At 39.0% G+C, this 27,174-nt stretch overlaps 1 protein-coding gene, 1 long non-coding RNA gene and 1 pseudogene across 2 annotated transcripts in view; 2 read left to right on the top strand and 1 right to left on the bottom strand.

Moving 5' to 3' along the window:
* TPRG1 (tumor protein p63 regulated 1) overlaps positions 1-27,174 on the top strand; it is a 124,171-nt gene that overhangs the window by 32,393 nt on the left and 64,604 nt on the right. The window contains exon 3 of the mRNA XM_037844653.1: positions 19,172-19,348. Within this exon, the coding sequence (XP_037700581.1) occupies positions 19,172-19,348 (177 nt within the window). The remainder of the gene's footprint in view (positions 1-19,171; positions 19,349-27,174) is intronic.
* LOC119540773 overlaps positions 1-27,174 on the bottom strand; it is an 87,022-nt gene that overhangs the window by 35,304 nt on the left and 24,544 nt on the right. The gene's annotated exons all lie outside the window — the stretch shown is intronic.
* On the top strand, positions 13,138-14,453 carry LOC119540671 (annotated as a pseudogene).

The raw sequence follows: 27,174 nt of genomic DNA, 5'->3' as shown, positions 1-27,174 counted from the left end.
ATTGAGGCTTGTTTTATGTCCCAGCATATGATCTATTCTGGAGAAAGTTCCGTGAGCACTAGAAAAGTATGTGTATCCTGGTGATTTGGGATGTAATGTCCTGTAGATGTCTGTTAAATCTAATTCATTTATCAGATTGTTTAGGTTTTCAATTTCCTTATTGGTCTTCTGTCTGGTTGATCTATCTATAGGAGAGAGTGATGTGTTGAAGTCTCCCACAATTATTGTGGAAACATCAATTGCTTCCTTTAGTTTTGCCAATGTTTCTCTCATGTATTTTGTGGCACCTTGATTGGGTGCATAGACATTTACGATTGTTATTTCTTCTTGCTGAATTGCCCCTTTTATTAGTATGTAGTGGCCTTCTTTGTCTCTCAAAACATCCCTGCATTTGAAGTCTATTTTATCTGAGATTAATATTGCTACACCTGCTTTCTTTTGGCTGTAGCTTGCATGAAATATTTTTTTCCATCCTTTCACTTTCAATTTCTTTGTGTCCCTGTGTCTAAGATGAGTCTCTTGTATGCAACATATTGATGGTTCATTTTTTTTGATCCATTCTGCGAATCTATATCTTTTAATTGGGGAGTTTAATCCATTTACATTCAACGTTAAAACCGTGAAGGCATTTCTTGAATCGGCCATCTTATCCTTTGGATTATGTTTGCCATATTTTTCCCTCTCTCTATTAATATCCTTTATTGTACCCATACCGAATCTCTTTAGTACTGAACCTTTCTCCAAGTCTCTCTGTCCTGTCTTTGTTTCTCTGTCTGTAGGGCTCCCTTTAGTATCTCCAGTAGGGCAGGTCTCTTGTTAGCAAATTCTCTCAGCATTTCTTTGTCTGTGAAAAATTTAAGCTCTCCCTCAAATTTGAAGGAGAGCTTTGCTGGATAAAGTATTCTTGGCTGGAAATTCCTCTCTCTCAGAATTTTAAATATATCGTGCCATTGCCTTCTCGCCTCCATGGTGGCTGCTGAGTAGTCACTACTTAGTCTTATGCTGTTTCCTTTGTATGTGGTGAATTGCTTTTCTCTTGCTGCTTTCAGAACTTGCTCCTTCTCTTCTATGTTTGACAGTGTGATCAGTATATGTCTCGGAGTGGGTTTTTTTGGATTTATTCTATTTGGAGTTCGCTGAGCATTTATGATTTGTGTATTTATGTTGTTTAGAAGATTTGGGAAGTTTTCCCCAACAATTTCTTTGAATACTCTTCCTAGACCTTTACCCTTTTCTTCCCCTTCTGGGACACCAATGAGTCTTATATTCGGACGTTTCATATTATCTATCATATCCCTGAGGTCCATTTCGAGTTTTTCAATTTTTTTCCCCATTCTTTCTTTTATGCTTTCATTTTCCATTCTGTCATCTTCCAGGTCACTGATTCGTTGTTCAACTTCCTCTAGTCTTGTACTATGAGTGTCCAGAATCTTTTTAATTTGGTCAACAGTTTCTTTAATTTCCATAAGATCATCCATTTTTTTATTTAGTCTTGCAATGTCTTCTTTATGCTCTTCTAGGGTCTTCTTGATTTCCTTCATATCCCGTACTAGGGTCTCATTGTTCATCTTTAGATCTCTGAGTAGCTGCTCTAGGTGTGTCTCTTCTGGTCTTTTGATTTGGGTGCTTGGGCTTGGGTTATCCATATCGTCTGGTTTTTTCATATGCTTTATAATTTTCTGTTGTTTTTGGCCTCGTGGCATTTGCTGTCCTTGATAGGGTTCTTTTAGGGTTTGTAGACCAGTTGAAGTCCTTATCTCTAATTTATCAGATCTACAGCTTCGTGGAGTACACTTTCTCTAACTAACCAGCAGGTGGCATCCACGAGCCACCTGTTCTCCACAAGCCAGATCTCCCCTGCTTAGCCTTTTTGGTGAGTGGGGGAGTGAGTCTTGTGGGGCCCAATTGGTGTCCCAAGCTTGCGTGTGTAGTTGGTGTTGCCTGCCCTGTATGTGGGGCGTGTTTCTGGGCAGTCGGGGAGGGGGGGTGGCCCTAACAATCAAATCTCCCTGATGATCCTAGAGTTTTAAAGCTACTGCAATAGTCTAATCCTTCAGTTCAGTCCTGCCACAGTTTGTCTCTGCCACTGACCCACAAGTCTTTGGTATTGGCGTATGGCTCCTGAGACTTGCAAGTGGGCCCCTCTTCCAGGCTGTGCACCCCGGGTCCTCTGTTGAGGGATGACTGTGCTATGTCACAGGTGAGTGCCGTCCCCCCAGGGCAGTTCTGGGCTGCTGGGCTGTGTTGGGAGGCTCCCAGTCTGCTCAAATGATGGCTGAATGGGGCTCTGTTAATTCACACTGCTCCCCCTTCCCAGCTCTGGGACATTCAGCTGAGGTTGCAGGGAAGGCTAATGTCCACGCCCAGTTTTGTGGTGTGTGCCTGTTATTTGAAGCACTTCCGTCACACTGGGTTGTCTGGGGCAGCTCTGGGCTATGGGGCTGGCGATGGGCAGGAGTGTTTCCTGTCCACCAGGATGGTGGCTGTGAGCGGACACCCCCCTTTTCTTGGGAAGTTGTGTTGTTTAGTGAATTTTCTCAGCCACTGGATTATTGCCTTTTGTCTCAGAGCTCTCTTAGTTCTGCTCTTGACTTGACGTGCCCAAATTTCAATTCTTTGAAGCTTTCTGTATTGAGCTTCTTAGAGTAATTGTTTTAGAAAAAGCAAAAAGGATTTAAAAAAAAAAAAAAAAAAAAAAAAAAAAAAAAAAAAAAAGGCCCACCACAGAGATCTAATGGGTTATTGAAATGCTAATAGACAAAGCAACCAGGGCCATTAAGGAAAGGTGCCCTGGGCAGAGAGATCAGCCTTGCTTCGGGATTTGCATATGCGCCTCAAGGCCTGATCTCCGCCCTTCCCCTTTCTGTGTTCACCAGAACTCCAAAAATCCTCTGCTTTTACTTTGGAGCTTCTCGTGTTGTTTTCCTTCTATGCCCGTCTCCTCTCTGCTGGGCTGGCTGCTCTCAGAGTCTCTGGTGTCTGGCCTCAGTCTATCTATGGTTGGAGTTTGAATCAGTAGAATGAGTTTCCGATGAGAGCAGCCACTGCAATTCTCCCTTCTCCTTCCTGGAGCTGACAGCCCCTCCTCCCCCGGGACTGAGCCTGGCAGGGAGGGGCGCGGGTCCCCTGGCCGCAAAAACTTACAGATTTCGCTGATCTCAGCAGTTCCACGTTTTCATGAGTGTTGTATGAAGTATGCCCAAAGACAGATTGCTCTGTGGTGTCCAGTCCACGCAGTTCCTGGCTTTTTACCTACTTTCCTGGAGGAGTAACTAAAACATACAGCTCACCAGTCTGCCATCTTGCCCCGCCTCTCTTGCCTCCGTTTTTCTACTCATCCATCCATACACTGGACAAAGGGGAGTGTGATCCACATGGCTTTCCCAATCACATTGTCCCCCCACATAAGCTACATTTTTATACAATCATTTTCAAGACTCAAGGGTTCTGGATTGTAGTTTGATAGTTTCAAGTATTTACTGCTAGCTATTCCAAGTCATTAGAACCTAAAAAGTGTTATCTATATTGTGTGTAAGAGTGCCCACCAGAGTAACCTCTTAGCTCCTTTTGGAATCTCTCAGTCAATGAAACTTATTTCATTTCATTTCACATCCCCCTTTTGGTCAAGAAGATGTTCTCCACCCCATGATGCCGGGTCCAGATTCCTCCCCGGGAGTCAAATTCCACATTGCCAGGGGTATTTACACTCCTGGGTGACAGATCCCTCGTAGGGGGGAGAGCAGTGATTTCATCTGCCAAATTGGCTTAGCTAGAGAGAGAGGGCCACATCTGAGCAACAAAGAGGCATTCAGGAGGAGACACTTAGGCACAGTTATAAGCAGGCCTAGCCTTTCCTTTGCAGTAACAGTCTTCCCAAGGGCAAGTCCAATGATTGAGGGCTCAGCCCATCAACCCACCAGTTCCCAATGTCTGTGAACACATCAGCAACCATCGAGGTGGGGAAGCCCAGTATCCTTGCATTCTCCCCAGCAATGTTCACATTAATGGTAGCATATAATATTTCTCTTTTTGTGCCTGGCTTATTTCGCTCAACATTATGTCTTCAACTTTCATCCATGTTGTCATATGTTTCACAACATCCTTCCTTCTTACTGGTGCATAGCATTCCATTGTGTGTATATACCACATTTTGTTTATCCACTCATCTGTGGAAGGACATTTGGGTTGTTTCCACCTCTTGGCAATTGTGAATAATGCTGCTATGAACATTGGCATGCAGACATCTGTTCCCATCACTGCTTTCAGATCTTCTGGGTATATACCGAGAAGTGCAGTTGCTGGATTGAAGGGTAACTCTATATCTAGTTTTCTAAGGAACTGCCAGACTGTCTTCCAGAGTTGCTGAACCATTATACAGTCTCACCAACAATGAAAAAGAGTTCCAATTTCTCCACATCCCCTCCAGCATTTGTAGTTTCCTGTTTGTTTAATGGCAGCCATTCTAATTGGTGTGAGATGGTACCTCATTGTAGTCTTAATTTCTCTCTATCATTTTTTTGTTCTCTATGTCATTTATTTCTGCTTTAATCCTTGTTATTTCTTTTCTTCTACTTGGTTTAGGATTAGTTTGCTGTTCATTTTCTAGCTTCTTCAGTAGCTCCATTAGTTCTGTGATTTTAGCTCTCTCTTCCTTTTTGATGTATGTGTTTAGTGCTGTAAACTTCCCCTTCAGTACCGCTTTTGCTGATCCCATAGATTTTGATACGTTGGTTCTCGTTTTCATTCGTCTCTATATATTTAGCAATTTCTTTTGATATTTCTTCTTTAAACCACTGATTGTTTAGGAGTGTGCTGTTTAACCTCAAGGTATTTGTGAATTTTCTAAGTCTCTGATGGTTATTGACTTCTAACTGTATTCCATTGTGGTAAGAGAATGTGCTTTGAATAATTTCAATTTTTTTAAAATTTATTAAGGCTTGTTTTCTGTCCCAGCATATGGTCTATTCTGGAGAAAATTCCATGAGCACCAGAGAAGAATGTGTATCCTGGTGATTTGGAATGTAACGTTCTATATATGTCTGTTAAATACAATTCATTTATCAGATTGTTTAAGTTTTCAGTTTCCTTATTGGTCTTCTGTCTGGTTGATATATCTATAGGAGAGAGTGATGTGTTGAAGTCTCCCACAATTATTGTGGAAACATCAATTGCTTCCTTTAGTTTTGTAAGTGTTTGTCTCATGTATTTTGTGGCACCTTGATTGGGTGCATAAACATTTATGATTGTTATTTCTTCTCATTGAATTGCCCCTTTTATTAGTATGTAGTGGCCTTCTTTGTCTCTCATAATGTTCTTGCATTTAAAGTCTATTTTATCTGAGCTTAATATTGCTACTCCTGTTTTCTTTTGGCTGTAGCTTGCATGAAATATTTTTTTCCATCCTTTCACTTTCAAAGACTTTGTGTCCCTGTGTCTAAGATGAGTATCTTGTATGCAACATATTGACAGTTCATTTTTTTTTTGATCCATTTTGCCAATCTATATCTTTTAATTGGGGAGTTTAATCCATTTACATTCAATGTTATTACTGTGAAGGCATTTCTTGAATGAGCCATCCTATCCTTTGGTTTATGTTTGTCAGATATATTTTTTCCCTCTCTCTTTTATTGTCCTTTAATGAACCAATATTGAGTCTTTTCAGTATGGAACCTTTCTCCATATCTCTCTCTCCTTTCTTTGTTTCTCTGTTGGTAGGGCTCCCTTTAGTATCTGAAGTAGGGCGGGTCTTTTGTTAGCAAAATCTCTCAGCATTTGTCTTTCTGTGAAAAATTTAAGCTCTCCCTCAAATTTGACAGAGAGCTTTGCTAGATGAAGAACTCTCGGTTCGCAATTGTTCTCTCTTAGAATTTTAAATATGTCATGCCACTGCCTTCTCACCTCCATGGTGGCTGCTGCATAGTCACTACTCAGTCTTATGTTGTTTCCTTTGCATGTGGTGAATTGCTTTTCACTTGCTGCTTTCAGAACTTGCTCCTTCTCTTCAGTATTTGACAGTCTGATCAGAACATGTCTCAGAGTGGGTTTATTTGGATTTATTCTATTTGGAGTTCATTGGGCATCTATGCTTTGTCTATTTATGTTGTGTAGAAGGTTTGGGAAGTTTTCCCCAACAATTTCTTTGAATACTCTTTCTAGACCTTTCCCCTTCTCTTCCCCTTCTGGGACACCAATGAGTCTTATATTTGGATGTTTTATTTTATCTGTCATACCCCTGAGGTCCATTTCAATTTTTTCAATTTTTTTCTCCATTTTTTCTTTTGTTCTTTCATTTTCCTTTTTGTCATCCTCCAGGTCACTGATTCATTCTTCAGCTTCCTCTATTCTTGTACTATGAGTATCCAAAATCTTTTTAATTTGGTAAACAGTTTCTTTTATTTCCATAAGATCATCTATTTTTTAATATACTCTTGCAATTTCTTCTTTATGCTCTTCTAGGGTCTTCTTCATGTCCTTTATATTGTGTGCCATGCTCTCATTGTTTGTCTTTAGTTCTTTGATTAATTGCTCCAAACTACTGCATCTCCTCTGATCTTTTGATTTGGGTGTTTGGGTTTGGGCTATCCATATAGTCTGTTTTTTTCATATGCCTTAAAATTTTCTTTTGTTTTTGGCCTCTTGGCATTTGCTTAACTTGATAGTGTTCCTTTAGGATATGTAGACTAATTCAAAGACTAATATCTAATTTGTCAGATCTACAGCTTGGTGGTGTACACTTTCTCTAACTAACCAGCAGATGGCATCTGCGAGCCACCGATTCCCTTCAAGCCAGTTCTTCTCAACTTTGTGGTGTGTGGGGGTCTGATTCTTGTGGGGGTCCAATTGGTGCACCAAGTTTGGGTGTGTTGGTGCTGTCCACCCTGAATGTGAGGGTGTGTGTCTGAGCGATTAGGGAGGAGGGCAGCTTTAATAATCAAACCTCCCAGGTGTTCCTGGAGATTTAAGGCTGTTGCAAGAGTCTAAACCTTCAGTTCAATCTCGCCACAGATTGTCTCTGCCGCTGACCCACAAATCCTTGGTATTGGCATATGGCCCTTGGGATTTCCAAGTCAGTCCTGCTTCCAAGCTGTGGCCTCTGCTGAGGGAAGGCTGTGCTAAGTCACAAGTGCATGCCATCCCTCAAGGGAAGTACTGGGCCACCGGGCCATGTAGGGGCATTCCCAGCCTGCTGAAAGGATGGCTGTATGGGGCATGTTAATTTCCCCCTTTTCGCAGAGCTCCACCTTCCCAGCTCTGGGACAATTAGCTGTGGGTGCGCAAGAGGCTGTAGTTCATACCCAATATTGTGGTGTGTGTGCATGTTGCTGGAAACACTTCCTGTCACACTGGGTTTTTTGGCGCAGCTCTGGGCTGTGGTGCCAGCACCAGGCAGGAGTGTTCCCAGCCTGCTGGGAAGATGGCTGTAAGGGGCGTGGTTACTTCCCCCTTTAGGCTCACCCCTGCCTTCCTCTCTCTGAGACAATTAGCAGTGGGTACACGAAAGGCTATTGTTCACACCAGATATTGAGGTGTACCCACAGCCCATTCCTGCTGCGCTTCACTGTGCGGTTCTCGCTGCCATATCCACAGCTGCTTTTGGGTTTTTTAAAAAAGAACTAGTCTGACTCCAAACGTCAACCCATGGTTTCCCCACACTGTAGTGTGGATGCCAGATATTCAGCAGGCTTACTCACTCACTTCAGAATGCAGACGTCAGGTTTCACCAAGTGCACGGTCCCTGTGGATTTAGCAGACCTTTTCCAGCTAGTGCATTGCTGGAATTGGTGTTCTGGGTCACTTTCTGGCTTTTTTTTTCAGTATTTGTTTTAGTAGCTAGGAAACTAAAACAATTTTCCCCTAAAATTGGGAACAAAGAAAGAGTGTCTACTTTCACCATTGCTAATCAACATAGTACTGGGACTTCTAGCCAGCATAGTAAGGCAAGAAAAATAAATAAAAGTTGTATAGATCAGAAAGGATGGAATGATAGTCTTTAGAATATCCCAGGGAATCTACAAAAACTCTAAGAACTATGTACATTCAGGAAGGTTTCCAGGTCCAAGAAATATTTGAAAATCAATTGTATTTATGCAAATAGCAATTAATGAATGGAAACCAAAATTAAAAATACAATACTGTCTTAGTTTGCCAGGGCTGTTAATACCACACACTGGTTGGCTTACAAAAGGAATTTACTGTCTCATGGTTTTGGAGGCTAGAAGTACAACATCAAGGTAGCCTGGGCTGGGGTCAAAAGAGCTGGATTCTGGTCTTGGTTCTGGCATTTTGTATGAGATGCATGTCACTTTATTGAGGCTTGGATTCTTAAACTGTAAAGTCGCAGATAATAACAATTTAAAGTGAAAAATTCGATATATTGCAAAGAAATTGTTTGTTCCTACATGTGATCGGGCTTCTGCCTAAATCTCCTTCCACTCTCTCCCTTGCTCCCTTGGCTTCTGCCATCTTGGCTTCCTTGCTGGTTCATGAACCTTGCTGGGTCTCACCTCAGGGCCTTTGCACCAGCTCTTCACATTACCTAGAATACTATACCTATAGATATTCCAATTCTATGATTTTTGCTTATGTATTATTCAAGCACTTATATTTCATCTAAGTCATTCAGCTCATATTTTCATGTTCTTACATTTGCACATTTTGTTTCCTCTTTTTAGAATTAATTTCTTTGCTTTCTGCACCAAGCTATCTCTTGCTTATCCTTCAAAACCCTCTTCAAGCATTCCTCTGCACAGAGACTTGCCTGACCTCCTAGGTGACTTTAAATGCCCTGAAGTTCAGCAAAGTTGTTAAATAAGAGTATAGATTGTGGAGGGAAATTCCCTCAGTTCGAATTCCAGTTCCATAACTTCTTACTGGGTGACTTTGGGAAAGTTACTTAACCTCTACATGCTTTAGCTCCTCCTTTGTAAAATGGGGATAATGACACTACCTTCTTTGCAGGGTTGCTATGGCTTAAAAAAAGTAATTCATATGATGCACTCAGCATTGGAATTCATAAAAAGTAAGCACTAAGTGAAAGTTAACCATTAACCTGGCTTTCCATAGAACCGTGCACACATTTGCATCTTATGACTCTATGCTTGATTTATTTATCTTTCCACCTCATTATATTATCTGCTCCTTAAAACAGCGACCATTATAGAGGACTTTATAGTCCCAGCATCTATAGAATGTCTAGAACATAGTATAGGCCCTCAGCAATTTTAATTGATTAAATTGAGAAATTTTATTATCTTCCTAATGGATGGTGATTTGGTAAAGTGGAAAGCTCAAAGGCTTAAAGTCAAACATATTTGGATAAATCCCAGCTATGTTACTTAGAAGAAATTAACTTCTCTGAGTTTCAGTTTCCTCATCTGTATTTATCTCAAAATCGTTTGATGAGGATCAAAAGAGGTAATATGTATATATAGCATCTGCCATACTACCTGATCCAGAGAAAACCTACAATAAATGGAGGATTCTGTTATTCTCTAAGAAAAATACACAGAAAAATCATTCATATTTGTAAATGGATCTCAGAAGCTTCAGACCTGGCATATTCCAGAGGAAGCTGGGTTCTGACCCCCATTGGAAATAAATTTAGCCTTTCCATATATATATATATATTTATATTTATATTTATATTTATATTTATATTTATATTTATATTTATATTTATATATACATACAAATACCTATGCATAAATATAAATAATATTCAGATATGATGTATTTATTCTCCATATATATATTTTCCCCATATATATTTCTCATATATATTACTCCACTAATACTGATTTTTTATAGTTTTTATTATATTTTTAGAACTCACACACACCTTTGTTTTCTGAGAGAAAAAGTGATCAATATTTTTTCAGCATCAAACTGGAACAGTAACAAACCTAGGGTAGGACTTGCCTCACTCAGGAGAAAGGTGATCTTCGGAAGATACATGAATGGATATTTCCAGGACTTTCTCTTCTATATTTGTGGGGACACTCTATCTGCCCTACAGTGTGTGCACATTAAGGAAGTATTAAAGAAATGAATGAATACTCCTGACTGACTTCGTTTATATTTTGAAGAAAGGTCTGTACTTTGCAACTTGTTCCAACCCTGAGCTCTTCACCAAACAGCAGAAAATGAAGTGCTGATAAGAACCTTTCTCAAGGATTCCTTTTCCACTTGCTTGTGCACAAGACTGGGAATGGGGAGACCTGCCACTGTGAGCTTGGGTTACCATTCTCAAGCCTCATTCACTTTTGGGTGCCATGTTAACTCTTGCTACATGACTTCACCTTATGTCCTGGAGAACTGTGTATTTCTTAAGGGCAGTATTATTTTCTCAGTATTCCCAGTAACTAATAAAATGTTTGGCATATAACTGGCTGTACCAGGTAGTGGGAGGAAAAAAATGAATTGCAGAGAGTCAATTCAGGAGACCTGGGAATAACGAAGGCTTGTGGACACTGGGTTTTTATGAGAATTCTGTGTTTGCCTTGAGGATCCCCAATTTTAAATACATTGGAGAGGGCCAGGGAAAGAGTAACCAAATGATTAATAGAATTGCTTGTGGGTTATTTAGCTAAAGACTCCACTTAACTCAGGGGGAGGGAAATTGCTTTGCTTCAACGCCATGCATTTTTCATCTGTTTGTGTTTGAAGAGCAAACCCAAATTGGATTCTCTTCAGGGCCTGGAACCCAGTGGGTGCTCAGTGAATGCATGTAGTATGAGTGATTCAGTGTTTTTCTCCTGAGCTGCAGATTCCTGACTCGTCAAGATCCTGTCTTCTACTTTAAGGGGCAGGGCTAGGCAATGCTAGTTAAGAAATTTGAGGGGCACAGGAAGATCAATTTTAAATGAAGTATAGTTACTCTATTCAATATCAGGAAACATGCCAGTGGTATATTTGTGTGTGTTTGTGTAATATTAGTAATGTTAGAAGAAGCTCATTATATGAGGGAAATAATTTCCAAACTATGAATTGGTTTCACCTCAAAGTGGTGTTGGGTGTGGGGCTGGGGCTGCTGGGAAGGCATCTGGGATGACTTGAGTAACTGACTGGGGATCCTGGAAACTCACATGCACCCCTCTTGCCTGCCATTGCTGGTTTGCTGTTGCCCTCTGCTGGTGAAATTTTTATCATCCCAGGAAACTGCAGATCTCATCTCAGCCCAGGTTTCTTGTTTCCTTAGGGGGCATGGGGGTAGGGTGGGTGTGTGGGGGTGGGTGGGGGTGTCTAGACTCCCCTCCCCCCTTATTCCAGAATCGGATGCTGGTGCTGAGGAACAGCAGCAAGAGGGGAGATGGGGTGAATTCACTGCCAGGGAGACTGGCTCTCAAACTGAGGGGATGAATCTTGGGGTTCCATTTTTCCATTCCATGCTTATTTGCTGACACCCTGCTCTTTCCTCAGAAAAGCACAGGGTGAAGGACCCAGGTATGACCAAGGCAGTATTCCACTCTAGAGGGGCTCCCATTTAATGTGGGGAATAGGTAGGACAAGTAGAGAAATCACTGTAATATAAAGATTATGATGAAGACTACAACTGAGCCATGAAGATTTGTGGGTATATAAAGGAAAGAGAGATGACATCCAATTGGGTACAAGGGCAGTGATGGTGTGGCTCCATGAAATAGATAGCAGTTAAGCTGGGAATCTGAAGGATGGCTGTGGTGGTTTGGACCAATGTACTCCAGAAAAAATATGTTCTTGAACTCAATCCATTCCTGTGGGTGTGGGTCCATGGTAAATAAGATCTCTTCCAGATGTTACTTCAGTTAAGGTGTGACCCAATTGCATCTGGTTGGGCTTTAATCTAGATTACTGGAGTTCTTTATAAGCAGACTGGATGTCAGATGCAAAAGCCAGAGGGAGCAGCCAGAACCTGAAAGTCAACAGAACCTGGGAGAGAAGGGAGAGGCCAGGAGAGGCCGCCATGTGCATTGCTGTATGACAGAGGAGCCAAGGACCAAGGATCACCAGCAGTCAGCTCCAGAACATGAGTCTTCAGGAAGAAAGCATCATCTTGATGATGCCTTGATTTGGACTTCTCCTGGCCTCAAAACCATGAATCAATAAATTCCCATTGTTTAAGCCAACCCATTGCATGGTATTTGCTTTATCAAGGAAGAAATTAAAACAATGGGTGAGAATTATTTACCTTTAAACACATCTCTTTTATCATAAAAGTAGAACATGTTCATTGTAAAAATAAGTAAGAACTCTGGCAAGTAAAAGCATGAAAAGAAATGAAAGTCACTTGAAATCCTACCAGTCAAAAATAATCAGTTAACAGTTTGATCTGAGTGTGTGTGTGTGTGTGTTTTTTTGTTGTTGTTACAAATTTGGAAGTAAACTGAGGGTAGCCTTTTTTATCCTCTTTTTTCTCACTTACTGTTATGACTTGAGCATTTCCCCAATGTTTCTGTTTAACTTTATTTAAATGTGCTATTTGTTGGGGGTGGGTGGGTGTATTTAAATGTGTAAACCTGAGGACAGGATTTCCCAGGCCATATGAGCCAAGGCATATAGGTAGAAAGCACAAGGATTGTTCATTCTTAACTAATTCATCCCAGAAATGATTTTTTTTTTTTTTTTTTTTTTGGACATCTGCAACCTTAGGGCACAGTGCCAAGTAAGAGCTGACTCTATCTTCATGGAGCATACAGTAGCGAAAAGGAGACAGACATTAATTAGGCAATCATACAAATTACTATAAAACTGCATTTGTGATTAGATCCATGAAGGAGAAATGCTTGGTTCTATAAAGATGTTTGTTAGAAAGAAGAGAAGGAGTTGCGGAGGTCTGGGAAGGCTTCCTGGAGTAAGGGGTGATTGATCTCAGCTCTGTAGGAGTTAACCAGGTGAAGATCAGGAAGAATGTTGCCAGTAGAGGAAATAGCATGTGCAAGACCCTGAAATAGGAGGGGCATGGTGAATACAAGAAACTGAAAGATCAGGGAGAATGAGTGGAGAGACTTGGCCTGAGATGAGACTGAAGTAGCAGAAGCCTCTTAGACCAGATGAAGAATCTTTGTTATTTCTCATAAGATCCGTTGGGCGGAGCCCTGAGGGGCTGGGACTCCTTGTGGTGCTGGATCCTGACTGCGGCCTTCCTGGGCTCCGTCTGCCAAAATGTCCGAAAGATCAGGTCTCCTTCACTTCAAGTTTGAAAATTATGGAAATTCGATGCTACAAAAAATGAACAAATTAAGAGAAGAGAATAAATTTTGTAGTGTTAACAGTTCTTATAGATGATACTGAGGTACAGGGCCAAAAAATTGTATTTGTTTCAGGTTCTCCTTTCTTAAGGGACCAGTTTTTACTGAATGATTCCAGGAGGTGAAAGTGTCCATATTACAGAGTTCCAAAGTGGGGAGACAATTGCTCTTATCCTGTTGTGGTGGCATGCTGGAATTCCTTGAGATGAAACTGGTAAATTACTTGCCTGCTGCAAGTACTCTTCAAATGAGCCACATTGTAGAGAATTATTTACGCCCTGTGGAAGTTTATAAAGCCAAAAGAGCCAATGGATAGTAAAGAGGATTATGAACAGCAAAGTGCCTCCTCCCAGTCAGAAGAATGCCAGAGGCTCCCCAAAGCAGGACTCACCTTGTACTCCTCCATCTGAAGACAGTATAGAGATGGAAGGCAGTGGTATTCAGATTGTTAAGGTAGAACCTATTGGGGATGTCTCAGAGATTAGAAGTAAAAAAGATCAGAACGAGTTTATTTCTTCTGAACCCACTGCTTTACATTCACCAGAGCTCCAGTACTCCCTGATAAATTCAACTGTGGAAAACAGAGTAAGTGAAATAGAACAAAATCATCTCCTCAATTGAGCCCTTTCTTACTCAGGCAGTGATAACATCATCATGGCCTCAAAAGATGTGTTGGGCCTAATATCTGAGGTGAAAACAAAGGTCTACAGTGGCATCACCAGTGCCCAAAATTTGCCCAGGTGTTTTGTCACTGGGAGAGCCACACCAACCATTTAAAAATGCACAAACTCTTTATGTGTTTACTCTGCGGCAAGGCTTTTACTCAAAAAAAGCCAGCTTCATTGACACGTGTGTGTGCGTGCTGGCATTAAACCTTTCTGGTGTAAGGTCTATGGGAAAAAGTTTTCTCAGAAGTGTTTCTTACAGGATCATCTTATCCTTCGCAGTGGAGATAAGCCCCATGGGTTTAACTCCTGTGACATGGTCTTTGCACATAAGCCAGTTTTGAGGAAACACCTTAAACAGCTGCATGGTAAAGACAGCTTTGATAATGCCAATGAAAGAAATGTGCAAGATCTCAAAATGGATTTTGATTCTTTTGCATGTGCAACAGTCACAGACTCTAAAGGTTGTCAGCCACAGTCTGATGCAACACAGGTCCCGGATGCAGGTAAACTAGCCCAAGCTGTTCTGAACTTAAGGAATGATAGTACTCGTGTGAACTGAACAGGGGCTTCATGCTCACAATTAGAACTGACTGGGAATGGGGCAATAGCCTTGAGTCTTTGTAGGAGTGATTCTGCTAGTTTGATTTCTCCAAAGCCTCCGTGCATGTTGCAGGGGCTGAATAAAAGCACTAATAGATCAGGCAATTTACCACTTGGAGTGATCGTGTCTTCCCTTTTCCCTTCCCCATTTTCTGTTTTGAATTGTTTATGCTGTTGTGTCTGTTTTCATTTTACAAGGAAGTATGCCATTTTTTTACCTAACATCAACTTGTGCCTCATACTAACACTATTCTAAGCTTTTCACCAGGCACCTTCTGAAGGTACCAACAAGATAATAGCACCATCTACTCTCAACTAAAAGATGCTATGCTAAGTGTATGATATGTTTCTTTGGCAGAAAGTAGACTGAGATGTAAAGTGATATTGCTGTTGACCTGAATTTGTGATAGAACATCTGGTTGCCTATTGATAATTCATCTATGTCTGATAAATGAATCTGCTTCCTACCAAAACAAACAAACAAAAAGATCCATTGGGAACAGTTGACATGTTTTAAGCCAGGGGAAGGAGATAAAAGTCAGATTTGCTTTTGTAAAAGACCCCCTCACTTGAGTACAGTGAAGAGGTTGGAAGGGAGCATGAGTTGATGTAGGTAAGCCAGGTCAAGGTAGCCCTTAGTGGTCCTGTGAGAGGGTGACTGCAATAGTCCAGGCAGGAAAAGATGGAAGACTGGATTAGGATGGTGAAAGTTGAGAGGAAAAGGAATGTTTGCCTTTTTTTTAGGGATATTTTTGGAGTAAAATATTTAGGACCCAGGTTTATTAAGTGAGACATGGGGATGAGTTTATGTTGACTCCTAAGTCTCAAGCTTGTATAGCTTGATGGGGGATGGGTTCCTCTACAAATAGGTCATGAGAGTTGTTTTGGGGAAGAGGTTTGTTACAGAGGACAATTTCAGGAATGGTATGCATCATCATCATACCATCTCCTTCCTGAAGTGAATTTTACCACATTTGCATACCACACTTAAGGCTCTCTAAATGCAGGTGGATAGTATGGGGGAGAAAGCAAGCACTGTACTTGGATTTGGTATTTCAGTATCTGCTTCGAGTCCCTGCATTACTTCTTATTAGGTATAAAACATTGGGCAAGTCATTTAAAAGGTGTCTGGACCTTAGTCTCCTTGTTTTTAAAATGAGGGTAGTAACATCTTGTCCAAAGGGTTATTGTGAGGATTAAATAAGAGCATTGATGTTCAAAGGCTTTGTAAACCTTCAAAAACTATACAGTCACAAAGTATTAGCTATTCCTACTTCTATATTTGTTGTCATTATCTCCACCCAAACTTCAATGGTATTAATATCAGGATTTTGCAATTCAATGTCTTTTTCATGAGCTCTGTTCCAGTTTGGGAAAGCTGCCATTATGCAAAATACCAGAAATGGATTGGCTTTTATAAAGGGGATTTATTAGGCTACAAATTTACAGTTCTAAGGTCATAAAAGTATCCAAACTAAAGCATCAACAAGAGGATACCTTCACTGAAGAAAGGCCAATGGCATCCAGAACACTGCTCTCAGCTGCGCACATACATGGCTGGCATCTGCTGGTCCTTTGCTCCTGGGTTCTGGTTTCAAAATGGCTTTTTTCAAAATGTCTCTGGGCTTCTGTCTCTCTTAGCTTCTATCTCTCAGCCTCTGTGCACCCTTGCTTGTTCTCCCAGGGTGTTTCTCTCTAAGTGTCTGGGGATCCTCTCTTAGCTTCTCTGAGGCTAACTCTGGGCTGTATCTCTTAGTTTAGCATCTCCAAATGTCTTTCTGTCTGTGTCTCCATGCGTCTGGGTCTGTGTCAGCCCCTGTGTTCTTTTAAGGACTCCAGTAAACTAATCAAGACCCACCTTGAATGGGCAGGGTCATACATCCATCCATGGGAATTATCTCATCAAAAAGTCTCACCCACAGGTGGGTGGGTCACATATGCATGGAAAAAGCCTAATCAAAAGATCCCACCCATAATAAGTCTGCCTCACAAGGCTGGATTAAAAGAACATGACTTTTGTGGGGGATATAATAGATTCAAACCAGCACAAGCTCTTTGGGAAAAAAAGGTGTGATTGAATTTTAAATAAATAAATATACCACCCAGGAGCTAGAGATGGTGGCGCCATCTCTATTTATAATTCTGTGTGTTTACTTGAATTCAGACATTCCCAACATGTAAATTAGGCAGAGTCTTGTGTCATAGCAGAGCACTCTGTGTTCCTAAAAAGAATTCACTTCTTCCCCGAATCCTTTACCTTTTAAAATAAATCTCATTATGGAGTGCTGAAATTTTCAGTAAAAACATTCAACCCAAAGCTGTGGTTCTTTTAGACTAAAAAACAAGTCTGGTTTATTAGGCAGCAGCTTCTAACTTGCTGCTAAGTAGATGCAGTCTATTTAGAGATCTTCATGTAGATAACTGATACATTTCAGAGTCCCAGTCTCTTTCTAATTAAGACTGAGAGTGTTAAATAGACTATCAAGAATTTTATTTCTCTCAGCATCATAGGGGTTTAGTATAGCAGTGCGTTGGAGTGGACAGAAACCATGGAACCAAGGTTTAAGCCAGATCTCTCAGACTCCATTCTGTTCCCTTCCACTCTACCACTAATTACAGTTATATTATAGCTGAGCAATTTTGGATGTAACTCTCTTTACAGGGTTGTGGTGAGGTTTAGAGATGATACTTATGAATACATAATGACTGGCATATGACAGGGCCTCAGTCAATGATCTCATTCTTTTGTTCCTCCTTCTGCTTCTCCTTTCTTTCTCCTTCATCTTTTCTCCTTCACGTCTCCTCCTCTTTCTTCTTCCATTAATTCAACTCCTAATTTCATCTTGCCTGTCTGTCCTCAGACTATCCTGAAGAGTGGCATGTATTTGAATTAACCAAAGTCACTTAGTGACTTAGGTCCCTACCAGTAATAAATCAGCTGATGTGTAGAGCACTGACTATGGATCATTTCCCTTAATCCTCTCCTCAAACTTGTGAGGTGAGTACTAGTATTGTCTCCATTTCACACATAAGGAACCAGAGCCATAGATGGGTTCAAGGACTAGTCCAATGCTACCGAGTTAGTAAGTGACAGAGCTGGAAGTCTCTACCCATGCCCTCACCTCAAAGCCCTCCAAAATAATTCTGATTGGCAACAAATATTTTTTGGTGCAAGCTATTTGCCAGAAACTGGTGGATAGAGTTACTAGCCCAATGGACACGGTTTCTCCCCTCATGGAATACACATATGCATACACACACTTACACAGAGAGATGATATTCAGCCCATACTCACTGGAAATGCCCTACTCATTGTGTGGGTTTTCATTCTGCACTGCTGTGTACATTCTTGTTAGTTGGTGCCTGTGCATAACCTATTACTAAACATTTTCAGTATCATTCCTTTTTACAAATTTTGCTTAGTGACACAAAGGAGAAGAGATCAGGATGCTTTGAGAGAACATAAAAGGGGTCCAAGTTTCTATAGGGAGTTAAGAATTCCTCTTTGAATGAGAGACACTTAAATTGTGACTTGAACAATGAGTGTTCTAGGCCAACTATAAGATGAGCCTGGGAAGGTAGGCAGAGGCCAGACTATACAGGACCCTGTAGTCCATTTCAGGAACTTTGGATTTCATCCCAAGATCAGCAGGATGCTATTTAATAAAATGAACAGGACAGTGATATGATTCAGTTTCTATTTCAAGAATAGCACTGTGGTTATGATGTAGTAAATGGATGGGAGCAGAGTGCCCATAAGGTCTATACAGTAGATGACCTTTTGGGTACTGAAGATTCAGATATAAATCAACCATAAATCATCCTTTTCAGTTTCTTTAGGGAAGACAAAACACATGCTGAAGCAATTCTGTATAAGTTGGGAAGTGCTATATCCTCCAGGCTATAGTAGACAGATGGCAAAAATGCTATGGGTGAGAGAATTACAAACCATTCTCACTTCCTTTTAGCCAGAGCCATTGTTTTAATTCCTACTTGTTCTCACTATTGGAGACATTCTTAATTGTCAGTCAGAATTTTCCACATATGCCCTGAAAGTTTCTCAAGTCTGAAGCACCTCAGTTCAGTAAACATTTTGTCTTCTTTGTACTTGGCTCACAGGAACCCCACTTCACTTGTTCCATTATATTTCTTCCACAGGGATATGGTTGGATGAGTTCAAAAGAGTGACAGCTTAGGAGTCCATTGTTGAGGTCCCTGTTTTATCTCCAGGCAGCAGTGTGGCTACTACTAGTAGGTAGTGGATAAAGTTTGTGCTACAGACTGACTACCAAGAGACAAGGACAAATCTGATGCCCTTGGAGGAAGACAGGATCCATACATGTCTTCTGGAGAAGGGGAAAGTGTGGAGGAGCATGAAACAGTTGACTGCCAACATGATAAAAACTTGATATACCCTAATAGATTCCAGGTCATGGGTGATCACCAATGAGCTCTGTGTCCATAAAGCCTTTTCCCGTGATCTTCTGCCTTCCCTCCTCCTTTGGTCATGGGGTCTGACTGAAAAAGTGGCAGTAGGTATTCCTCAGCCCCTCCTTCTGAGGTGATCAAACTTCACCCTCTACTGTGTAGGAGAGAGGCTTCAGTGAATGCTATTATCTGTAACTTGGGAAGGCTATACAAACCATCAACTTTTCTTCTTTGTGATTATTCCCACAGGATAGATCACTGGAACAATGAGAAGGAGAGGCTTGTGCTGGTCACAGACAAGACTCTCTTGATTTGTAAATATGACTTTATCATGCTCAGCTGTGTGCAGCTGCAGAAGATCCCCCTGAGCACTGTCTGTCGCATCTGCCTGGGCAAGTTTGCCTTCCCTGGGATGTCACTGGACAAGTGAGTGTGAAGTCTTATACTTGGGGAAGGGATGTTGTGGGGGCAGGGCATACAGGCATGATAGCCACAAGCCCAGTTCAGTACTGTAAGCTGGGGGAAGCCAGGGGAGAAGAACGAAGTTCCACATTTGAATTCATCAAACAATCATTGAGTTCCTACTTTATTGCAGGCACCAGGGATACAGCAGTAAGTAAATTTGTACCTGATCTTGACAAATAAATTGTTATTTGCAAGGTGGGAAGAACTATGGGAACATGGAGGAAGGCTGTCAACCTAATTGATGTGGTAAATAATCAGAGAAGACTTCCTGGAGGAGATGTACCTGAGCACTATTTGAGGTTGGGTAGGACTTAGCCAGACAAAGAAGGAGACCAGAGTTGAAAAACAGTTCAGGCAGAAGGAATAGCATGAACAAAGGAGTGGGCATGGGAAAAAGTGCAATGCGTTAAGAAATTGAAATTATTCTTTGACGGCAGTGGAGAGATCTTGAGATGGTGAATTAGCACTTGTTAAAAGAAGTCTCTTTGGGATCTCCCCTGGAAGCTCAATAGGGGGACATCAACTCTCAGACCTACATGTAAGACCTACCTGTGCTGTCTGTAGGGGAGTGTTGCTGAATTGAGTAAAGTTCTTGCTATTGTTTTGGGAGAGTCTGACTGTTGCCAATGTTTTAGACCTCATCCAGGGCTTTAGTTTTCCTCTGAGCTTGAAGGTATTGGCTCTTCCCAATGAACTGTGAAATCCTTGAACATAGGTACCATTTCTGTTGTCCTTTAAGTGTCTGGCATTGTGCCTGGCACATAGTAAGATCTGAGAAACCTTTCTAAAATATAGAGAAAAAAAAAAAGCATAGCTTGTTCAAGGGATTGGTTTTCCTTACAGAAAGCATACTATATCAAAGAACTATTTTTAATGTACTCTTTTTATGAATGCAAGACATGATTAATTGCTTTAGTTCATTAACTTTTTGAACTGGTATATTTTTAAATAATATATGCATATTATAAAATACATTTGGGCAACACAAAGTAATTTTTACTTTCAGGAAATATTTCTCCCACCCCAGACCCTCAGTTTCCCAGCATTCTTTACAAAGATGATAGTCATCAGATTTTTTTCAAATACTATCTATAAATATACAGGAGTAAAAATAGCTTTGTGCATGTATGTATGTATATATATATTCATATATAAATGTATATATACACACATATTTATCACATATTATTTTACCCAATGGGGGAACATGTCATATCTGTCCTACCTCATGCTATTTTACCCAAATGATACGTCATGGACACTTTCTCATATCAGCATAAGAAAGTCAATTTGAGTCTTTTTAATAGTGCAGAATATTCCGTTTAATCCATAATCTATTTACTCAGTCCTTCATAGATGAACAGTTATTTCTACCCAGTGCATGGCTACTACAAACAATGCTGCTGAAATATCCTTGCCCATAGGACTTTTTAAAAATGTGCAAATGTATCTGTAATGTAAATTTCTGGAAGTAGAATTATTGGGTCAAAAGTCATATGAATTTTATATTGACAAATATTGCCAAATTGCCTTCTAAACAAGTGATATCAATTTATGTTCCCACCCAATATGAGAATATTCTTTCCCACACTCTATCACCAACATTGTGCATTATGAAACATAGTTACTTTGCCAGTGAGATAGGTTAAGGACAAATATTGTATCTTTGTTTTAATTTGCATTATTATAATTTGAAGGAAGTTTAGTAAGTTTTTATGTTAGAAAACCATTTTATTTATTTTTTGTGAAATACTTCTTACAACCATAGTCTTTTTCTTATGTATTGGGATATTGAAATTTTCTTATTGATTTGCAAGAGCTCTTTTTATAGCAAGAAACTGCCATATATGTTGCAAATATTTTCCCCAATTTTTCATATCTCTTTTAATTTTATATTGCTATTTTCTACTGCATTTAATCTTTTAAATTAATAGACTTTATTTTTAGAGCAGTTTTAAGTTACAGAAAATGGAGCCGTATGCCATTTCTTTCCTGTGTATACAATATACTATGTTATTAATATCTTGCATTAGTGTAGTAATGTTTGTTATAACTGATGAACCACTGTTGATACGTATTATTAACTAATGTCCATAGTTTACATTAGTGTTCATTCTTTGTGTTGTACAGTTCTATGGATTTTGACAAATGCATAATGTCATGTATTCACCATTACATTGTTATGTAGAATAGTTTCACTGAACTACAAATCTCCTTTGCTCCACTATTCATATCTTCCCTACTCCCCCCAAATAACTGGCAGCCACTTATCTCTATAGCTTTGTTTCTTTCCAAAATGTATAGTTGGCTTTTTTCACTAAGTATTGTGCATTTAAGATTCCTCTATGTCTTTTCATGGCTTGATAGCTCATGTTTTTCAATTGCGGAAGTGTTCCCTGCACCTGTGAGTGATGTTAGCTGTCCTTTGAATGTTTGATAGAAATTACAAGGAAAGTCATCCAGGCTTGGAGTTTTCTAGGAGGAAAAGTTTTTGATAATAAAATTTATTTGTTTTAGAAATATTAGGCTATTCACATTTTCTCTTCTATTTTGTATTAATTTTGTTAAACAATATTTTTAAGGAGTTTGTTAATTTCATTTAAGTTGTCATATTTGTGGGCATAAAATTGATAATATTTCTTTACTATCCTTTTAATGTCTATGGGATTTTTAGTGATATCTGCTTTCTTCCCTAATATTGGTGATTTGTGTTTTTATTGTTGATGAGCCTAGCTAAGAATTTCTAAATTTTGGTGGTTATTACCAAGGACCTGCTTTCTGCTTTGCTAATTTTCACTATCAGTTGTCTGATTTCTATTTAGTTGATTTTTCTTCTTTTCTTTATAATTTCCTTCCTTCTACTTTGGGTTGGTTTACTTTGCCTTAAACAAACAAAAAACAAAACAAAACAAAAAACAAACAAACCAAAAAACCAACTTCTTCATGTGGAATCCAAGGTCCTTAATCATACTTTTTTATTATTTTGTAATATGAACATTTAGAGCTATAAATTTACTAAGCACTTTGTTTTTTGCATCCTACAGATTTTGGTATGTTGTATTCTTGTGATCATTCTGCTATAAATATTACCTAATTCTCTTATGATTTCATGTTTGACCTTGGATATACTAGAAGTTGTACTGGGTAGCTTCTAAATATTTTGGGTTTTCCTAGGTATCTTAATATTAATTATTTCTAATTTAGTGAACATAACTCTCTTTGATTTCAGTCCTTTTAAATTCAGGACTTATTTAAGAGATCTGCACTTTTATGCTATGAATCCCGATTGGAACTAAAATAGGCTGTTGAATATAATTGCAAACACTGATAGGGTTGTGTAGTAATATTCATAGTTTGATACATAGTATTCTTCTGTTGGGCTATTTTTATAGGTTTTGGAATCAATGTTATCTAGTTTTCTTTAAAAATATAGTTTTCTTTTTCTCTTCATTGGCTTTATCAGATTAAGTATGCACTTTATCTATGCCTTAGAAGGTTGATAGAATTCACTTATGAAAATGCCTGGATTTGGTGCTTTCAAAGGAGGGATAGCATTGCCACTTTCTCAATCTGCTCTCTGGTTATTGGCATGTTTAGATTTTCTCTTTTATAGTTAGTTTCTGTAATTTATATTTTCCCAGAAAATTTCTCAGTTCCATTCAGGTTTGAAAATTTTCATAGAACTGAGCAAAGTAAGAAAAGAAGTGATTAAAAGAATGATAATTATTTTGTATAAAATACCTTTCTTCCTGTGTAGAGATTAGTTAGCTTATGTTTAGTTGGTTGACAGATTGATTTTAAAGTACCACCTGTTGGGTTTACTCATTTGTAATAGAAGAATTATTCTGCTTTCTCATCCATTACTTTCTACTTTTATCTGTATTATTTCTCACTGCTCTATTTACATATATTTTGCTGTGATTTTTGTAACTTCACTAGAAAGTTTAATTCATTTATGGTTATTTTTTGTTAGTTATGGTAGTAAATTTTCATTAATGCTGTTTTTGTAGTGTCCTACTGATATATAAAAGTGTTTTTTTTATTCTATTTCATGTACCCACTATTTTTGTTTACTTGTTTGTTTGCTCTTTAACCCAAGAACTGATTGAGGTACTTTTTTTTTTTTTTTTCATTGGAAGAATTAACCACTATTTTTGGTGGTTTTTCCTCCATTTTATTTTTTTTTACTCTTTGGCTTTGTGTATGTTGATATTACCTTGTTTGATGTAGAAACATTAAGAGCTGATAAGTCTTTATTTTGGATTGTAGTTATTTTTCACTATGAAGTGCCCCTTTTTAATAGCCTTTAGTGCCTTGCCTGCTTTGCAGTCTTGTATGCTGAATATTACCCACATTCTATTTGAATTTTCCTGGTATGTCTTTTCCTTTATTTAAAAAAAAATTTTTTTAAACGTTTGGAGTCTCTTCTTTGTTTTGAGGTATTCTTGCATAAGTATATAATTGAATTTTACCATGGGAACTACCTTGGGTGTCTTTTACTTTTAAAAGGTAAGATTAACCTATTTGCATATATTGATATGACAGTTATGGTCTCAATTCTTGATTTTTGCATTATTATTTTTAATATGATATTTTCTGAATTTCTATTGCTTTCTTTTGTGTGCATCTTTCTTCTAATAATGTGGAAGATTTATAGTCTATTTTCCTTTCTACTGGTGATTAATTTTATATGGGTAAAACACATTATTTTTAATACTATCTTTTCTGAATATTATCTATTGACTCCTTAATGTGAATCCATAGATATTAACGATCCATTTTCTTCATCTTCATTTCCTACTTCTCCACCATTCATTTTTTTTTAGAAAGTTGCTTATATTATCATTATTAGTTACTCTGATGGTTATTCATTTGAATTATATGCTTCCACTTGATCCATCTTAGCCTATATTACACTTAATGTGCCATGTCAGCTTATATAAACCTCTACTCAGAGAAATGCAAAATCTGCATAGTTATACTGTTCCCACATTACCTCATCCGTCCTCCCTTCTTTCATTAGTTATAGAAGATTTTTACTTACCAGACAAATTTCATTTTTTACAGAATACTTTATTTCTCATGAGGCATTCAATTATTATGACAGGGAGTTGATGCTATTCCAGCCCTCCTAATTAACCTGTACAACTTTATCCAGATTTGCGTCCTCAAGTTAGAAGGAGAAAGCCTCTGGCAGCAGCCGATTAACTGATAAATTTTAAAGGCTTCCTCTAGGTACCCGAATATGGGAACATATTGTGATGAAGAGGTGATTTTAAAGTCCTGTTCAAGGGTTTTTATCAAACCTCGATAGGGGAACACTGGAGTACTTCCTGGGTTCCAGTCCCAATTTTACAACATCTAACTTTGCTTCCTCATCTATTAAAAGGTGACATTAATTGTTATTCTGCTTCATTAACAGGCTTATTATAAGGCGCTAATGTGATAACTTGAAAGCACTTTGTAAAGTGTCTCATAGCTATCAGGTGTTATTAACAAGTTCTGATTTTCCCCCAGATTAAAGCTTTTGTTAATAGGAACTAAATAGATTAATTTGATTATCTTTATTTCCCATTCATTCAGCCTTTCTTGATCAGGCATTAAGCCATCATTATAAGGTCAGATGTTAAGCAGCAGCAGGCCCTGAAATGAGGAAGAGGCAAGAGAAAATCAGCCAATAAATCTCGCAAGCTGATTCCAAAGGAAGGCCCGGCAGGGTCTGAGCAAATTCCCTTGTTATAAGAAAGCAATGAGTTAACATTAGTACCCATCGGCAGTAGGTGGTGTTGCTGACACTGTTTACAAAGTGCTTTTACCTCCCCTGCACCACTGGGCCTTCAATGCTCAAAAATAATCAGACTGATGGATTCTACTCTAGGATGAGGAAAATGAGATTAAAAGGGGTGCAGGGATTCAAGCATTTAGTATTGGTATTAGCATTGTCTCAAAGTCAATTCTTTTAACTCTTTGTAGAGTACTTTTTCCTTTGGATAAATTATATTTATTGCTCCTTTTCTCTTTCTCTCGCTTGTTCTTCCTTTCCCTCCTCTTCTCTCTCCTCCCTTCCACTAGCTTCCCCACCTCTTACCTTTCCCCTTCTCTTTTCCCTTTCTTCTTTCTGTTTTTTGCTTCTTTTTGTCCTCTCTTTTATCCTTTTCTTTTCTCTGACTCTCTGGGTGAGGAAAACCTCTCCTGCTAATGTAACTTCTGTAACCATGTAACCGGGAAGAGGACTACCAGAACGTAGCAGAACATGTGCCAACATATCCCACCTACTAGTGCTTACAAAACAGAGTTGTTTTGTTTTAACCACAATTTGCCTTTGGCTTAAATGTGAATGGAGAGTGCAAGGGCAAGAGACAACTAAAAGCTATGGTTCATTTATTTGTGAGATGAAGGCAGATTCTCTTTAGATCAGAGGATTCTCCAGAGAGGGAAACAGGAAATGGTAAAAGGCCTAGTTTATCCTCTAGGGTAACTAGTTGCTAGTACATATATTTTGTACTGTTCCTTATCTGAGCAGGAACCCTAAATCTTATTTCTCTCATAATTGGATTCATTCCCAGATTTTAATTAAAAACTAATTTTCATAATCCTATTGTGTATGTAATCTCTGGGAAAGGTGGAGGAGGTAAGGGGGGAGGACTAGGGTTCTGTCAGAATTAACCATAAGGCTCAAGCTGTGACTAATTTTTACACCATTTTCTTGCCATTTGAATTTACACAATTAACTTTAATTATTGGGGTCTCAATTTCCATCTACAAAGCATCAATAAATAATATAAACACTTGTCATGCCTAAATCATAAGGTCATTGTAGACCTAAGTGATCAGTGTGGAAGTGCTTTGCATATTGTAAAATATTAAAATAAAGTAAGTTGCCATTTAAAGAGTTCAAAAAATCATTTTATGAAAGTACTTGTCAACTCTTCCAGTTTTTTTTTTTTGTATGCTCACAAGTGATAATGATGAGGAAACTGAGTCTCTGATGGCTAAGTGACTTGTATGTAAATCATGTAAATAGATGGTGGTAGGATCTGAAAAATGAGATCCTCTGATTTTAGACACCCTTAGCGTATGCCTAATTCCTAGTTGTCCTCAAATGTATTGTAATCTTTGAGAGTGAAAGTGCTCTATGTCTTTACCTCTCCTCTGTTCCCATCTGAACTCTGTAACCTGGGGGTGGAGTGCAGATAGCAGATAGTTCAGGGCTTAGAGAGCAGGCTCTGAAGTCAGGCTGCCTGGGAGCCAATCCCAGACGGGCTGCTAGGTGACCTTGAGCAAGTTATTTAATCCGGGCCTCCATCTCCTCATTTGTAAACTGGAGATGATAATAGTCTCTCTCTTTTTGGTCTGAATTGGGGATTAAAAGAAATAATATATGTAAAATGAGTAGAAGAAATGTGGTTTGTAGCAAGCCCATGAGGGATGCACGTTGCTACAATAGGTTTGGTAGAAGGAGACTGGTATAGGATTCAGGGTTCTTGCTAGATCTGTTTCCTCATTTATAAAATCCCTAAGACTTTTTTTTTGTCTTGAAATCCTTTACTCAGCAATTGTAGCGATTTTCCCCAAATCATTCATCTTGGAGGGTTAAATGATTTTACCTAATCAATTCCTCCTGTGAAAAATGTTTTCAAGGAGAATTTCTCCTGGAAAATATTGTTGCTATCACATTGGTATGCCAACAACAGTGGAGTGAGAAGGTCAAGCCAAGAGATGTCTTCCTACAAGAGGAGGCCTCATATGTTTATCTGCCCATGTTGCTTACATTTGCATTCTACCAG

This window comes from Choloepus didactylus, chromosome 1, assembly GCF_015220235.1.
Source record: "Choloepus didactylus isolate mChoDid1 chromosome 1, mChoDid1.pri, whole genome shotgun sequence".
Lineage (NCBI taxonomy): Eukaryota > Metazoa > Chordata > Mammalia > Pilosa > Megalonychidae > Choloepus > Choloepus didactylus.
Note: the sequence above shows the minus strand (reverse complement) of the source record. Positions and strands in the feature narration are given on the sequence as shown.